The sequence below is a fragment of the Talpa europaea genome (genome assembly GCF_964194135.1).
Source record: "Talpa europaea genome assembly, chromosome: 13".
Classification (NCBI taxonomy): domain Eukaryota; kingdom Metazoa; phylum Chordata; class Mammalia; order Eulipotyphla; family Talpidae; genus Talpa; species Talpa europaea.
In genome coordinates, this window is record NC_140080.1 from 5842886 (window position 1) to 5860262 (window position 17377).

General features: G+C 41.0%; 1 protein-coding gene across 1 annotated transcript in view; it reads left to right on the plus strand.

Moving 5' to 3' along the window:
• Nucleotides 1–17377, plus strand: part of ENPEP (glutamyl aminopeptidase) — a gene marked incomplete at its 5' end in the record, with an annotated part of 63961 nt that overhangs the window by 7588 nt on the left and 38996 nt on the right. Inside the window, 2 exons of the mRNA XM_084252351.1 lie at nucleotides 5440–5581; nucleotides 7517–7648. Coding sequence (XP_084108477.1) covers nucleotides 5440–5581; nucleotides 7517–7648 — 274 coding nt within the window. The remainder of the gene's footprint in view (nucleotides 1–5439; nucleotides 5582–7516; nucleotides 7649–17377) is intronic.

A 17377-nucleotide genomic window follows, 5' to 3' on the forward strand; every position in this document is an offset into this window, starting at 1 on the left:
GCTGAGCGCGGGGCAGCGAAGCGGCCCGCAGCCTCTGCAGCACCGGTTCAATCCCCGGCCTCTGGCGAGGGTTCCACATGGTGCACAGACCTCTCCTGCAGCCCACTGCTCCCCTCAGCAGTGTATTTTGTCAGTCTGCCTGCTCTGCTCACCTCTCTGTCTCTGGTGAATCCTCTCACCCTCCTGCGCTTCTGACTGTACCCAGTGCTTGTGTAAATAAATAAATAAATCTTCAAACTACCATGAAAGTAAGCTGGGATCTGAATGATCTGGGGGTTGTCTTGCACTGCTTAACCCCCCAAATAGTTCAGGAACCCCTTACTTAACTGCACTGACTTGACAACTGAGGCTGCCTCCTGTCCTCAGCAGCCCTTTGTTTAAGGATTTCACCCAGACCTGTTTATTTTACTGGCTTACATTATTAAATCGCTGAACATGGCTGCGTGTCTTCACTGGAAGCAGCATGCCGGATGATTTATGAGATAATCAACTCATTTTGTTTTGTTTTTTTAAGTTGATTCAGAATGAGCTGGGCTGTGACTTATAAAATGCCCTCCTGTCCAGCTTCCCCTAAAGTCATCTTGACCTGATATGCTCTGAGACATCAGAGGGATTCTTTCTTTTGTAAATTAATAAGCCACAGAGAATTATACATTTAATGTGCCTATCTAGTGACTTATTAACGTGGAGACAAGAGGCCCTTATGGAGAAGTGGTCACCTCAGCACTTTTGCCTGCGTTGTAATTACTCAGGTCATCCTCAAGAGCCTCTCTTGAATAGATTGTGCTATTAGCCAGGCTTTCCCCATTATTTGCAACACTATTCATCTGATTTTAAAAAAGAGGAAGCTTTAACCACTGAAGGAAATCTCCCCACGGAAGTTGTGATTTAAAACTCTATTGTACTGCTAGCTCATATACCTTTCTCTCAAACCTGGGCTTATTTAGAAAACCTTAGTGACTTCAGATGGAATTTAGCATATGTAAGGAGTAACTTTTGATTTATTGAGGAGTCCATGAGAAACATAACAAATTACTATTTTTAAAAAGTCCTTAGATTGCCTCAATTTACACACCAAGTCATTTTGTCTTAGTACCTAATGAATGCATTTTGAAGTCTGCAGTGTGTGGAAGGTGCTATCTCAGAAAGCACAGCGAATTCTTCCAGAGTTTAAAAAAAAAAAAATAGAAAGAGGCATATCCTAATCCCATTGGGAGCTTTTCAAGAAAATTTTAAATACATTACTACTGTCCCCTATCCATTCATACTCCCGCAGAACTTGTGCGGCCCGAAGTGCTCGGATGATGACTCAGGAAGTCCTGTGTCTTGTGCAAGATCACACTCAGGGACTGAAGTGAGATTAGGATCTGGAAATGTTTACTCTTAGAAAAGGGTTTTCCCCCCAAATCATGTTGCACTTAAAGAAACAAAACTGTACCCATTTTGCAGCTCTTCTGGCTGGTGAAAGTCACTTTACTGCACGAGGGGGGTTCAGTTCACTGGAATCAAGTTGAACTTGCTTTGATGAACTTGCTGGGAGGACTTGCTGGGAGGACCATTGGAGTGGCCCTAACACACCCAGTAGGCGTGTCCAGCTCAGTGGTTCTGTCCCATTTCCAAGTGCAAACTCAGAGCCACTTTTCTGGGTGCTTAGACGTAGAAACTCTAGCAGACAATAGAGACTGAAACAGTATTTGAAAAGCCTACCCAGTGGCTACCCCTCTACCCCTCCGCCTCCCGCCTCCTCATACACTCTTTCTCATGTTCCCAAATTAGTAAACAGGCTTATTTCTGAGGTGTGACTAAGCTGAAACATTCTTACAGGGAGTGATTTTTCCATTTCCTCTGCCTCTGGAAGAAATCAGAAGCCGGAAGAATTCAGAAGAAATAGGCATCTGACTAAGCATGGAGTTGGAGCTTGTTATAAAGCCTTATTAGCCTGGGAAAGTGTCCACGTTCCTTTAAATTTATACTTGGATATATTTGCAATTCAAATGTTATCACTAAAACTAATCAGTAATCACTGACAAAGTTTTGGCTGAAGCTTTGGGAGGGTAATTTTTTACTTTGAAATAATTTCAAATTTATAGAAAAGTTATAAGGAATAGTACAAACAGCACAGGAACTTCTAGAAACACTTTGCCCATGTTCACTAATTGTTCACATTTTGTCCTCTTTTCCTGTCTCCTTCTGCCTAACCCTCCATGTCTCTTAGCTCTGTCTCCTATGTTTCTATTTTTAAAATACATTGAAATGTTTTCCCCTTTACCTCCTTTCATGAAGTGCTTGTCTAATATACAGGCACATTCTCTCACATAACCACAGTATTAGAGCAAGTTAACACTGATCTATTATAATGATCTAATAGTACAAGTCAGTGATTCTGAGATTGTCCCTCAATTTTCTTTTGGCTGACTTTCCTCATGATTTAAAAATGCCAGGTAGAGGCCCTCCCCTGTGGCGCAGCGGTTGAGCGCTGGGTTGCGAAGCTGCCTGCAGCCTCTGCAGCGCCAGTTCGATCCCGGCTGCCGGGCAAGGGCATGGTGCGGCAGACTTCTCCTGCCACCCGCTGCTCCCCTCAGCAGTGTATTTTGTCAGTCTGCCTGCTCTGCTCCCCGCTCTGGCTCTGGTGAATTCTCTCACCCTCCCGCACTTCTGACTGTACCCAGTGCTTGTATAAATAAATAAATAAATCTTAAAAAAAAAAGCCAGGTAGAGTCTTTATGAGGCATTTCCTAGATGAGGTTCTATGCTCTTCTTAGGGAATCGCCTTGGGAGACACCTCTTGTTGGTTTGTAATATTGTTGATGATACTCATTTTGGTCATTTGCTTAAGGTGGAATCCTTTGGGGAAGTCATCATTTTCTCTTTGAACGTAAACTTTGACACTATGCAAAAATTCCTTCCCTTACCCAACTTTCAGCTGCTAGTTTTTGTATCCACTGATGATTTTCTTAAGTCCATCATGCCTCCTGAAATTATTTAGTAGACAATCTCCCATAAAGAAGAGCTTTCCCTCTTCCCTCACTTATTTATTCATATTTTTATCCGTCAGAACTCAGAGTCTTCCTTTATACAATGGATTATGGCCCCACTATTTATGTTGGCATCTCAGTTACCCCAGATTTGGCAAATGCTGGTCCCCTCAAGTGGGCTTCTATGTCCCTTCAACTTGATCCCTTGATTCCATGAGAACTTTTTTCTGGCATAGCAAGCTGTTCCAGAATCACCTTGGACTTTTCTTGACTCAGCACTGGTATCAGCCACTTCTCTAAGGAAGTAGTCCTTTTAGTGGAGAGTGGTATTTAGAAATCACCATCTGGGAACAATTAGTGCTCATTGTTGCAAGCTTGTCATTGCCTCTAGCCCAGCTCAGTAGACGTGAAAGGGAATGTTTCTCTGTGTACTTTGATCCATCTGAAAGGTTGTTGAATCTATACTGAGCCTGCCATGGGTGTGTTCTAGTCTCCCCCTATACAGATTTGAAACTGTCTTCCCTAACAGTGAGGAACCTGCCTCCATTATCCCCACTTTTTTTTTTTTTTTAAATCATTTGCTCAGGCCTAGAAGACAGAGAGTGTTGTTTCTGAATTGCTAACCCATACCACTTCAAAAATACAAACCTACTTATTGATAATACTTATTGATAGTTATTTTTAGGTAAAATTAATGTACATGAAATGCACAAATCTAATGGGCACAGATCAGTGAATTTTGATAAAGGCACACATCTTTGTTATCGATATGTCTATCAAGACATAGTTGGGTTGTGTTTTTTTTTTTTTTCCCAATCTCAGAAAGTTCCATCTATCAGCCAATATTCTCCTAAAAGGCAGGCACACTTATGGCTTAATTTCTACTCAATTCATTTAATAGCCTTAACTTTCTTAGCTAAGTTTTAAACCAGTAACTTTTATATCTAGGAGGAATTTTATTATCTATTTTTTAAGGAAAATTTTAGAGGAGTTTAAAAAATATATTGTAATTTCCTGTGAGTGGATATTCCCCTGTGTCTTATTACTTCTTAGAATTAACTTATTTAATACATCCTGGAACTACAGTACACATCAACTCTTACCATGGCCTCCAACTTTGCCAAACACCACTTTCCCTGAACCTCTGGGCTCCCTGACCACAGTGGACACTGTTCAGGTCCTCAATCACATCAAGATCTTTTCCGCTTTAAGGAACAGGAAGTTCCTCTTCCCTCTACTAGAACCTACTTCCCTTCATCCTCTCCTATCTAACTTTTATCAGTCAGACCTCACCAAACCATAACCCACGCCAAGAGACTGTCTCTGATGACTCTGTGTGAAGCTGCTCACACTTGCCCTGGGTTACTCTGCACCTTCCCCTGTTTTTCTTTCTATGTAGTTCTCATCACTCTCACTTATTGATTCATTTAACCTTTGCTATTCTCTTAGCACCTGGGAAAATGCCTGGTGTGTTTGTGTGCTGTGTATGTGCTGTGTGAGAGTGTGGTGTGTGGTGTTAGGAAGGAAGGTCAGTATGGGGTCCAGTAACTATCTGTTGTGTGGATGAATGATGGAATTTTTTTATCTTGGTGTTCTTTAAGATGTGTGTCTTCCTTAGTCCCTAAGAATCTGAAAGACAAAGTGTTTTCCTTATACAAATTATTAGTGATAATATATCAACATTTCTTCACTCTTCCAATCTTTTATCCTTTTTATTTTCTTACTCTTCTTATGATCAAATGGGCAATAATACTATCTCACTGTGATATGACTATATGTGATAAGTATATACCTATTGCTTCTGAATAATCAGAAAATTATCTCTACTTTCCAATGATGGACACATTAAACATTAACATTTAACTACTTAGAGCCATAAAGAGCACTGCTGTTTCTTGTCAGAAGTGGACTGCAAACCTGGCCAAAGGTTATTTCACCAGGAGATTACCCACAGGACTCTTCACAGGGAAACGAAACTGGGGGTTTGGTTTCGGGTGTAAGAGAAATAAGAAAGAAAGTGTATTAGGACCTGGGAACGCTGGAGATACTCCTCTGCTCAGTGACAGGGCACAGCTGCTCCTGTCCAGAAAGACAACTGGAAACCAGCCCATTCGTTTGGCTTGGTGTTTATCTGCTTGTTGCACAAGAGCTTTGGGCTGAAGAGTATGATAGCTCATCATTGCCTTTATTTTGCTCATTTGCAGTTTGCATTTTTAATTATGGCACCGAAATATGTGAATATTGATATAAAATAGTTGACTCTGTCTCTAGACTTTCATTGAATTGTTAACCTAGACTTTCTGGAAAAAGACTTTGACCACTGTGTGAGAGTTTTCTAGAGAGAAACTCATTTTGAGAAATGCAACCATTCTAATTGCAGAGTTGATCATTTCCCTCTAGCAATAGCTACCTCGGGGATGTCAGAAGAGGTAACATGTATTTCGTGTTTGTGTTTGTTTCTAAGGAGCATAGCAGCCACCGATCATGAACCAACAGACGCCAGGAAGACCTTCCCCTGCTTTGATGAGCCCAACAAAAAGGCAACATACACAATAACTATTGTCCACCCCAATGAGTATGAAGCACTTTCAAATATGCCAGTGGATGTAAGTATTTAAAAATGGTTTTTGTTTAGACAAGTAGTCTGTTACCATATCAGGTAAATTACCTGATTTGCTGTGAGAGAATCCACCCAATCCTAAAATGAAATGAGCTCCTCTAGCTTATTTAGAGGCTTGAATATATAGGTTGGCCATCTTTTTCCTTTGGGTCCACATGTCAGTGTCCAGTCAAAAAGCTTCCTTGGGATTTCTAAGGAAGAGAGAATGTAGCAGACACCTGTCAGCTGGACTCTGTTTACTCGAAGGCATTCCCCAGGCATGACAAATTAATGGCAAACCAACAAAATTACAAATTCAAACATATTTGAAAGCCTAGTCTCTACTCTTGGATTTCAATTCACTATAAACCTGGTTTTTAAGCTATTACTACCAAAAATCCTGTCTTACATGTGGGAGTGCAGATGACAACTCCAGGGAATGCCATGCCCATAGATTTTTAGGTGAACAAGACGTGCTCATTAAATATTTTTATTTTTTAAGAAAGAGGCTACAATCATGTCTGGCTGTACAACCATGAACATAACACTATTTCTTCTGTTATTGCTCTCACCCTCATGAGGGGTAATATAGTTAACTAAAGTATCATTATTATCAAAGTTGAGGTTTCTTATACGTTATGTATTGGTCATTACAAGGACCAAGTTCTTAGATATAATTGTCACCTAATAGCCAACGTGATATTGTCCATCCTTCTGATCTATCTGAAATATCATCATTGAAATTCATCTCTTTTAATCATAAATATTCCTCAAGAAAGCAAGAGCAAGATGAAACAAGGAAAAGCTTAAGAGAGCTGTCATCAGCCAGCCTTGTCTCAGTGTGGATGAGTTTGTCAACTCATCCTTTTCACTGGTGGCAGGCCCCTGAGTAACTGAGTTTTGATTGGGAAAGCAAGAGGAAAGGATAGAGATGAAAGTATGACACAACAGCCAGAAAATTGGATCAGGGTGAGGACAAGACTGTCTCATGTGGAGGGGAGAAAGCCAGGTCAGGATGGGAAGAGACACACCAACCCTACCACTTGAGACACCCTGTAGGATCTTCTCATTTGCAGACTTCTTCTTCACCTACTAGGTCCACATCGTAGTCTTAGAAGAAGGAGAAGATCTGGCTCATTATACTTGAACAGACACTCTTGGGTTGGTTCTGTAAAGGAACTAACCTTGCTGGGGCTCCAGCTCACACACACACATGCTTGCCTTGTCAACAGTGCATCTGTTCTAGGCCAATCTCTCCCACTTAACCCCTTACTAACGCTTCCCACTGAAGCTGTGTGACTTACCGAGTGGCTGCAGGGCATATGAAAGGGTTTAAAGGATGGGCATCAGGAGCTGAGCAAGTCCAACATAATACTAGCTGTGTGCTTGGGGACCAAGGTGAGAACAAGCCAAGGGACAGTGATGCCTCAGGAGGTGATATTTAATCATAAATCTCATGTAGAAACATTACCATGTTACAGCAGCCACCACATCAGTAGCCAGTAGGGATTTGGGGACCAGCATGGTACAGTCCATCTAGGATCGACTGAAAAGTTACTAGGTGCGCATCTTTAGCCATGGGTGAATTTCAATGGTCATTGCCAGTGCAGAAGGCAAAGCTGACATGGAAAGAAAAGCAGACAGGGGTTGCATCAAACAATGCAATCCTTCTCTCGCTCCATGGTAACCAAGTCAGTGACTTAAGTGACCATATCTGGGTCTTTGACGTGGACAACCTGAGATAGAAAAGACACCCGTGTCCTGCTCTGCCTGCTTCAGCTCTTGTTCCCTGAACATAGTCAAGTGGGCAAATGTCTACTTAGCTCTCTAGGTGTGCACAGTCCTGAGTGCTAGCCTGCCTTTCCTCCTGGAGCCTCCATTTGTTTGTCTTGTACCCAATCCAGCTTTTGAAAAGTAAAAAATTGTCTTTTGTGTTTAACAGAAACGAGAGCCAGTGAATGGCAAATGGACTCGAACAACTTTCCTAAAGTCTGTCCCCATGAGCACTTACCTGGTATGCTTTGCTGTACACCAGTTTGTTCCTGTGAAGAGAACATCAAAAAGCGGAAAACCGGTGAGTCCTATTATATTTTTAAAGATTGATCACCTATGACTTTGTGATTCATTTTTGACCTTTTTTAAAGTTTTTGTTTTTTCACTCAATAGACTAGAAAACCCACTAGTCACCAGGATCTGTGAACTTGCTGATAAACTGAACAATATAGAAAAATATAACAGGAAAGGACACAGGTGTAAAATAAACAAACACGGTAGACATAGGTAGGAATTCCTAGCCTTGAGTTATTTTAAGGGGAAAGTTCACTACCAATCAAAAGAGGGCTGGTTATATATATCAGGACAAATATACTAAAATACTTGACTCTGCCTAAACAGTTAAGTGACTCTCTATATTTTGATGCTCCACTCGGTGCTTATATATTAATGAGTGCTATGTCTTCTTGATGGACTGATACATTAATCATATACTTTCCATCTCTTTCTCTTCTTACCTTTTTTTTTTTTGGAAGTCTGTTTTATCTGATACAAATATGACTTATTTGCAAGGTAGCGATAATGCTGGGTGAGTCATTAGAACTCGTACCAGTTAGCTGAGCTCTAGTGATGGATTTTATATAAAGGATTTAGAATGACATAATGCAAAATAGGGTTTGGCAAAGGTCCCAAAAATGTCCTTTAAATGGTAAATATTTCTTAAATGGTTTTTCTATGAAAACTAAGTATATAATATTCTATCTTAAATCAGTGATGTTTCAATCATTTGGGAGGGAAATAAAGATAAGGTTGTCATGCTTTGTATCTTTCTGATCATCTGTTTGATAAAAGAGAAGTAGAAACTCAAACTATCTTTGAACACGTCACGGAGACTCTGGGTCAAGAGAATTCAGTGAGCGTAAAGAGAACAAAGTAGGTTCTCCTCCCTCTTCCCAATATACAGAAGACAGGCAACCAGAAATGACCCTCCTGCAAAAAAACAAAACAAAACAAAACAAAAAAGCCCTGTGGGGCTGTTTCCTTCCAAAGCCAAACAGAACCTGTCAGGGGAACTTTGAGATATCCATTGTCACTGTCAATTCATGGTAAGTTCTGCCTCCTTGGCATTTGGGCTGCCTGCCTGGACCCCTACCCACTCATTCTAAATTGAAGTCTAGCAGTTGACACCTGAGCCCCAAGTGCTCCCAGGGCAATTTCTTACTCCAGAGAGAATTACAGATAAACCAACCTACTTCAGTCTACTTACATGTAGCATCAGAGAAAACCCACACTAGCCTCCCAGTCCTGCATTCTTACAACTCAACAGACAACTTAAGGCAAACAAGTACATCAGGAAAAAAAGTAACAAGAAAATATCCAAGACAAATAAGCAGAAAAACACAGCAGGGGCAAGTAGTGACAAATGGGGAAACAAGATAATTCTTAAAAAAAAAAAAAAAATCTATAAAAATTAAGCATTCATGCAATACAACCTTTAATTACTATACTCAGAGACTTAAGAAGCTGTGATCACCATGAAATAAAATAAAGTCAGAGAAATAGTAGAAAACAGAATTTAAAAACACGGTTCCCAAAACATGACCTGGCTCTGACCCTCACAAACCTGTTTCTGACTAATTCCTTCCCAAGCCAGGGCTCAGGAGGTCTGCAGTGTCGGTTCCTGTCCACAACTTTTATTTATTTATTTATTTATTTATTTATTTATTTATTTATTTATTTGCCAACTCCATGGAGATACTTGTATTGTTTAATGCCTGTTCTCCATTTTTACCTAAATCTGTCATTTCTGCATGTTAGGAACAGCAGAGGCATCAACATCAGTTCACTGCACTATCTTGACCCAAAGTCCAAGACCACTTTTTCAGTTAAAGGGAGAGGAATCAAAATGGGAGGGACAAGCACAAGAGAATATGGTGACCGTTCACGGTTGACTTGGTGGTGGGAATTTTGTGGGAACCACACCTGAGAGGAGAAATCAAACATTATATAAAAATGAACAGTGATGTAAAAGATATATTTATATATTTAAATAAATATATTTAATTTTTAAAAAAGAAATGCAACTAGGGAATTGGCAGGTAATACACCATTTTTAGTAGAAATTTTGTGAATCAAAGACCATTATTATCCTCTCTGCTCCTGACAGTATTATTCTGGTACATTAATCACCTGCTTTTCATAATGAGATTATACTGTGCAGTCCAAGAAACTGTAATACCCTGATTAAATTCTGTCGGGTATGTTCACCCTTCTGGCAAGAGTATCTTTATATCAACAAACACAGAATCAAAGCTTCTGTTCTTTTAACTGGAGGAGAGCATGGGAGGTATTAGTGGTTGAATCATTCATTATGCTTAAATATCCTGTTGCTTCATTAGAGAAAATTAGGTTGGAGGACCCGATCCTAAAATATGATTAAGAAAAAAGATAGCTCAGAAGATGTTTAACTCTGTCTATTTCATGTTTTGAATATTAGTTGCATTGTTTAAGTCTGTCCAGGAAAAAAAAAAAGATAGTAAACTGAGAAGTTACTTAGTGTAATTCAGGAAGAAATAAGGCCTGCCGTGGGCAGAAGGGATTTTTACGATTCTGTTGGCCACAAATCTCTTTCTGAGGCCTTTTTCAAGATTTAGTTGATTGGTTAAGGGTTTTACAATAAATGAAATCATTAATTCAACGCCAGAAAAACAGAAACATCCCTGCACTGCGCAAAATATAGAGATGTATATGATCTTCCAGTTCTGTGAATTAACTCTTTTTTTTTTGTTTGTTTTTTTAAATGTTCTCTTCTTTTTTTTTTTTAAAGATTTATTTATTTATTGATTGATTTATACATACATACATACAAGCACTGGGTAAAGTCAGAAGCGCGGGAGGGTGAGAGAATTCACCAGAGCCAGAGCGGGGAGCAGAGCAGGCAGAAGGACTGAAGTACCCTGCTGAGGGGAGCAGCGGGCGGCAGGAGAGGTCTGCGCGCCATGTGGGACCCTCCTCCAGTGGCTGGGGAGCAGCCGGGGATCGAACTGGCCCTGCAGAGGCTGCGGGCAGCTTCGCAACCGAGCACTCAACCGCTGCACCACCAGGAGGCCCGAATTAACTCTTGAGTTATCAATAAAATGTGCTTCTATTTCCAATTCAGAAGTCTCATCATGGAAACAAAAACCCTGATAAATTTGTAACCTGATATTTCAGCTCAAAATTTCCCATTGGTATTATTGTTGTCCACTTCCAAATCCAGAAAAAATGGGATTATGAATATGTTCTTAAAGTTTTTTAAATTGTAGGTGTATCTGGGTTCTTGGGCGGTGGGTGTGGTGTGGGTAACAGCACCCGAGGGGGAGGTCCTATACCTCTAAAACACAGTGTTGTAAGTCATTTTTACCGCAATAAAAATAAACAAATAAGTAAATAAATGACTTGTAGGTTTGGTACATAAACATTACGTACCAAAAATTGGGAAGAGAAAAGTCAAGTAGGAAAAAGGGAAAATTCCCCCTACTATTATATATAAAATCATTTGACTATTAGTAATATTAGTTATTTGCTATGCCATCCAAGATACATTTGACCCATGTCCTCAGACACTCTACCAGAGTGTGTCGCTTTACACTAGTCTTCCAGAAACCAAATTCAGGTCAAGCAAAATGGCAAGAGTGATCCCCTGTCTGAGAAACAGTTCTAATTAGGTCTTGAATTTCTCCTGCTGGAGACTTTCTTAGGTCTTGGCTGTCAGGATCAAAGGAGGGAGCTAGGGAGAACTGCTTGATAAGAGAATGCTGGTGGAAAGTACTGTCCATTTAATTAATTTTATATTATAACCATATTAATTCTAATAACTCAGAGGTTATATTGCACCTTCTTCCAAAAAGTCTTAAGGACAATTCTCAAACAATTGCACCTAGAATTTCAGTTGTTAAGTGTTCCTCCTAATTGCCTTACTGGTCCCCATTAGCCCACTACTCGTGTGGCCTGGAAAAACTGGTCAAGAGCAGGAAATATGTATGTCCTAGATTTTTAAATTAATTTCATTTTTAGAGCATTTTTCAGTTTTATGCCATGGATTTTAATTTATGCATTCCCTTATGTAGTAGTAGTCTTCTTAGAAAAATGTTTCCTTTTTTAATACTCAGACATATTTTTAAACTTCTTATTTTGAAATAATCTTAGACTTATAGAAGAGTTGCAAAAGTACAAGGAACCACATGTCACATTCACTGAGCTTCCCCTGGTGTTAACTACTTCTATCATCATTTACCTCACATTCATCAAAGCTAAGAAATTAGTATTTGTACAAACCTATAGACTAGACTACAGCCTTTATTTGGGTTTTGCCAGTTATTCCATGATTGTGCTTTTTCTGCTTCAGAGCCCATAGGTGATACCACATTCTATTTCATCATGAAGTCTCTTTAATTTCTTGTAGTCCATGACATTTTCTCATTCTTTCCTTGACTTGAATGGTCTCAATAACTTTACAGAGTACTGATCAGGTATTTTTAGAATATCTGTCAATTTGGATTTGCGTGATATGTTCTTATGACCTGGGGGAGACATAACACAAAGTGAAGTAAACTCATCACCTCTTATTGGACTCCTTGCTGTCAACATGACTTATTACTGTTACACTAACTTTGATCACTTGTAAGGTGATGTCTACTGGGTTTCTCTGCTGTGTGTTATGAATTTTCTCTTCCATTCTCTATCTAAAAGAAGCAATCGCTGAGTACATCCAAGGGGAAGGGAAATAAGTTCCACTTCCTGGAGGGAGGACTATAAATTAATTTATGGGTATACATTACATCCATCTCACTGATTAATACATATACAAGGAGAGATAAGATTATAAAAGTATCCTATTCCTCCCTAATTGACTACTTGTAGATTTTGCTTATTGCAACTCTTTCGTGCCCTAATGCATTGTCTACTTCCATGAGAGATATTTTTGCCAAAGGCTTATTGTATTATTTTAAGAAGACTTTTTTTCCCCCTGTGGCTTTGTTGAACTTTCAGAATGAGCTTGATTTTTAGAGTATATTTTCAGTTTTTTTAGCAAAATCATTTCTTTACTGGAAGGGTATTCTAAATTAAAAACTCTTGACTCTTCCCCAAGGGAATGATTTTAACTTAAGGAAGCCATGGAAGATTACTAATGTTTCTTATTCTTTTCTTAAATTTACTTATGTGTAAGCATTGCACCAACAAAATAATATGAAATTCTGTCAGGTAAAATTGATTTTTTAGAAGTTTATTTTTTGTCATTTTAAAAAATTCTACTGCACCAAGCAAACAATTTAAATTTTGACTTAAATGGACAAGTCAACAAATAGTTTTTGTTGGGTGCCTACAACACATACTTAGAGAATTAAGAACACTATAGAATTCTTTTCTCTCTCTCATCCTCTGCATTGAGAGTGAAACAGAGGGTCCCTTTAATCAGCTTGTGTGATCAGTCTTTACTGGGTGCCTACTGTGTGCACAGTCAGTTGCTAAGCTGAAAAGGCTGTGAGATGATCTAAGCTCTTTGTACCTAATTGAAACGTGAAGCAGACCATCACCACTGTCCATGCCCCCCAAGTGTGTTGCGAGGTCTTTGCTGGTCATACCATCCCTCTGGGTGCCCCAGATGTCACCTTCCATAGTAGGGGTCCCAAAGGGCTCAGGGCCATTAAAGGGGTGTGTTTATTTGGAGCAGCTCAGATGAGGCTCTGCAAAACCTCAGGAGGTGCTGCTGCATGGTCAGCAGTGGGAAGACAGGTTGTTGATAGATAGAGCGGTCGTACATTTTACCATCTATAAGATACAGAGAAGATGTTATCAGCTATGCTGGGCCGAGATACATTAAAAGGCCGGCAACAGGTTTCCATATAAACCTGGATGCACTGCACCCTTTATCTGTCAGAGTTGCTCGAGGACCTGGCCCCGGCACAGCTGAGCTGAGCACCCCAGGGGCAGGGGAGTCCTGCAGGAAGAGGCACATCTTGTGCCCTGAGTGATGGCAGCTGTGTGCCAACGGCCTGTGGGAGCTGATTGCTTTCTGTTCACGTGCTCTTCCCAAGTTCAGCTTCTTCATCTTAGATACTCATACATCCTTCAGGGCCTTCCTGCTCTTTTTGGCCCGCGTGACTTCCAGCTAGTGTTTGGAGACGATCACCAGGACTCACCCCACTCCCTTTCCAGTCTGTTGTCACAGCACAGCCTCCATGGTTTGCTTTTCTCCTTGGCCTTCTGCATTTATTGCTAAAAGCCTTTCAAACCAGATGCTCACATATTAGCAGGTTTGGGTTTCAAGTGTATTTTGTGGGCAAATCCTACTTTGGAAGTCAGAAGCGTAGCTTGTGTGTCCCCAGCCTTCTCCCAGCATTTCCGGGGGCTGTGCGGACACCCCTTCACAGAAGGAAGCACAGTCACAGAAACCCATGTCAGTTAATAATTCAAAACATTATCTCTAATGACACTAATGTTAAGATGGAACATGTAAATAGATTGCATGTAAGTTCTGCTTGTACATTGATTTGTGGGACTGAGATGGACAATGTTGTTATCTCTGTTTTTTATTCTGGGAAATATCAGGTTTCAGTTCTAGAAGCAGGATGGTGGTGTGCTATAATAAAAAACAAACTTTGTACTGAATTCTTATCAGGTTTCAGTTCTAGAAGCAGGATGCAGGGTGCTATAATAAAAAACAAACTTTGTACTGAATTCTAGGTCATTTGCCTGAGATGTCATTTTTTTCTTGGATCTAGAGAGGAAGCTTATTTTCAAAACTCTTCAAAATCAAAAACTTCTAATGAGGGCCTCCCCGGTGGCGCAGCGGTTGAGCGCTGGGTTGTGAAGCTGCCCGCAGCCTCTGCAGCGCCGGTTCAATCCCCGGCTGCTCCCCAGCCACTGGAGGAGGGTCCCACATGGCGCGCAGACCTCTCCTGCCGCCCGCTGCTCCCCTCAGCAGTGTCCTTCGGTCCTTCTGCCTGCTCTGCCTCCCGCTCTGGCTCTGGTGAATTCTCTCACCCTCCCGCGCTTCTGACTGTACCCAGTGCTTGTATAAATAAATAAATAAACAAACAAATAAGTGAAATAAATCTTAAAAAAAAAAAACAAACTTCTAATGAGATCTACAGTCTTTGTTTTAACCCCCTGGGGCTAGTTGTATGTTGAAACTAAGACATTTTCAGATTCCTGAAAGGCAATGTGTATAAATGCTGGGTACTCTGGAGTAACTACAGTGGGATCTGGGGCAGCAACTTCTAATCAAACAGCAATGCGTCCGCATCAATACTTTTGTAGTGAGAAAAATATAGATTGTGTGTTACCTGGGAGTAGGGGGACAGGCCCAGTGGTCTTTGGTAAGGACAGCAGGTGCGACACGAAAGAGCAGAGTGTGGACACAACAGTGGAGGAAATCAAGAGAAGCTGCCCCTTCTGGAGTGTGTGGTGGTGGAGAACAGATGTGGCAGAAATTCTGCAGGACTTTTGGTACACTCATTAGTGCAGAGAGGTGAAAAATTCCAAGAATCTGAGTTTGCCGCAAGGCAGTCCTGTAGCAACGGTTTTCATTTCACAGGGGCGATTTTCTTCCCCCTTCTAGGTGCCCACTACTGGATCCTTAGTTTCACTTCACTTCTTGGAAAATGCCTGTCATCACAGAGCACAGAGGGCAGTGAGAATGTGCCATCACTGCTGACGAGTAAAAAAAAAAATGTAAAAACCTTAGAGGATGTTAGGGTGACAATTGAGTGAGTGGTGTTGCCTGTGAGAGGAAGATGGACATGTCTGTACTGTTGCAACTAGAGTCGGAATGTGAATCATGTGGGGGACATGAGACAGTGAACCAGCACTGGTGATTCGGGCAGGCGCTTTCTGAATGTATCCTTCAGATTATTGAATCATTCCATTTTTCTTCACTTCTAAGGAAAATAAAGGGAGAAAGTAGATGTTATTTCTCCTTTTTTTCCAGTTTTTTGCCCTCAGTGGTGCCACTATCTTTTTTTTTTAAGTTAGTTTATTTTTTTTTCTTACATTGTTGTTCATTTTTGTTAAATATTTTATATCTCCCCTCAGGTGTAGTCCCCGTAGTTAATCTGTTATAGGACAGGGAGAGGGGCAGCCCAAACCCCGCAAACCTGCCTATTCTAAATGGGTTCTGCCATCCGCCGCATCAACACAAAACACATGAGACTTTAATGGGAAGGAACTTTAATAAAACTAGGAAACAATACAGGTAAGGCAAAGAGTCTAGTTTCTAAATGAAGCACCCAGAGTTACCCGTCCCCTCGTGGGTAAAAGTCCATCCATATGGGAATGGCCCAGAGCAAGGCCCCAAAGCCTGCCCCAAGTCTAAAGCACCTTCCAGTGGGGACCCACAGAAAAGGGTCAGAAACAACCAGACAAGCCCGGAAGGAAAAGAGCAAAATCAACATCAAGATAAAAGCTGCCATGGTCACCTCCCCACGGGTCTCCCCCACATCTGTGTCACCCAGTCCACGACCAAAAGACAAGCGCAGTTTCTTTACGTGTCTCTAGGCTCCACACACCTCCTCCAGGTCTCCTAGCTCCATCCTGCTTCCTTCCTCAGTCTCTTCTGCAGCTTCTCCTCTTCCTGCTCAGCTCCACCCTCCCTTGGGTGGGGCAGGGAACCTCCCCCTTTCCTGGAGACCACCCTGTTACACTTCTACCACCACAGCACCTGTGATCCATCCGTAGTCCCTCATTCTCTTCCCTCCCCTGTTCTCAGCCCCTCCTTCCCCTCCCCTGCTGTCTGCCTCAGATCTATGGTTTGCCTGCACATTTTGTCTTTTTCCTAACCCTTTGTTTAGTTTCCCTGCATTTCACCTATAAGTGAAACCATCCAATATTTTTCTTTTTCCTTCTGACTTATTCTACTGAGCATAATTCCTTCCAACTCCATCTGTGTGGCTGTGAATGATGTAAAGTTATCTTTTCTGATTGCTGAATAGTATTCCATTGTGTCTATAGACCACTTCTTCTTGACATTCTTCTTGGGGGCATTTATGTTGTTTCCATATCTTGGCTACTGTAACTAGTGCTACCATAAACATAGACGTGCAGGTTTCCTTTCAAATTAGTGTTTTCTGTCCTTTGGGTAGTTTCTTAAGAGTAGAATAGCTGGGTCATACAGTATCTCTGTTTTTAGTATTTTGAGGAAACTCCATACATCTGTCCATAGTGGCTGGGCCAGGTTGCACTCCCACCAGCAGTGTCAAAGGGTCCTTTTTCTCCACATCCTCGCCAATACTTGTTGTTGCCAGTTTTTTTTTAGTATGGATCATTCTCACCACTGCAAGATGGTATCTCACTATGGTTTTGATTTGCATTTCCTCAATAACCAGTGATGTTGAACATTTTTTCATATACTTGTTGGTCATTGCATTTCTTCTTTGGAGAAGTGTCTTTTTTGCTCTTCTGCCTATTTTTTGATTGGCTTCTTTGGTTTGGATGAGTCATGTAAGCTTTTTGTAGATCTTTGATACCAGTCCCTTAAAAGTTGTATGGTGTGCAAATATTTGCTCCCATTCAGTACAGTGTTGTTTTGGGCAACACCACACTGACAAAGAAATGGGAGTCGTGGAGCAGGCTACATAATGCGGGATGCTGCTGAAGAGCAAGATCCTGGCCTTTTTATTGACACATCGGTTGTAAGGGGGAGCAGCAAAAGGAGATTAAGGGGAAGGGTGTAGAAGATTAGGGATTGTAAGTTTGCCCTCCAGGCACTTCTTATCTACTTGATGACTCCGTATTGTCATTGAGATCACACCCTAATCCCCAGCCATGGTTT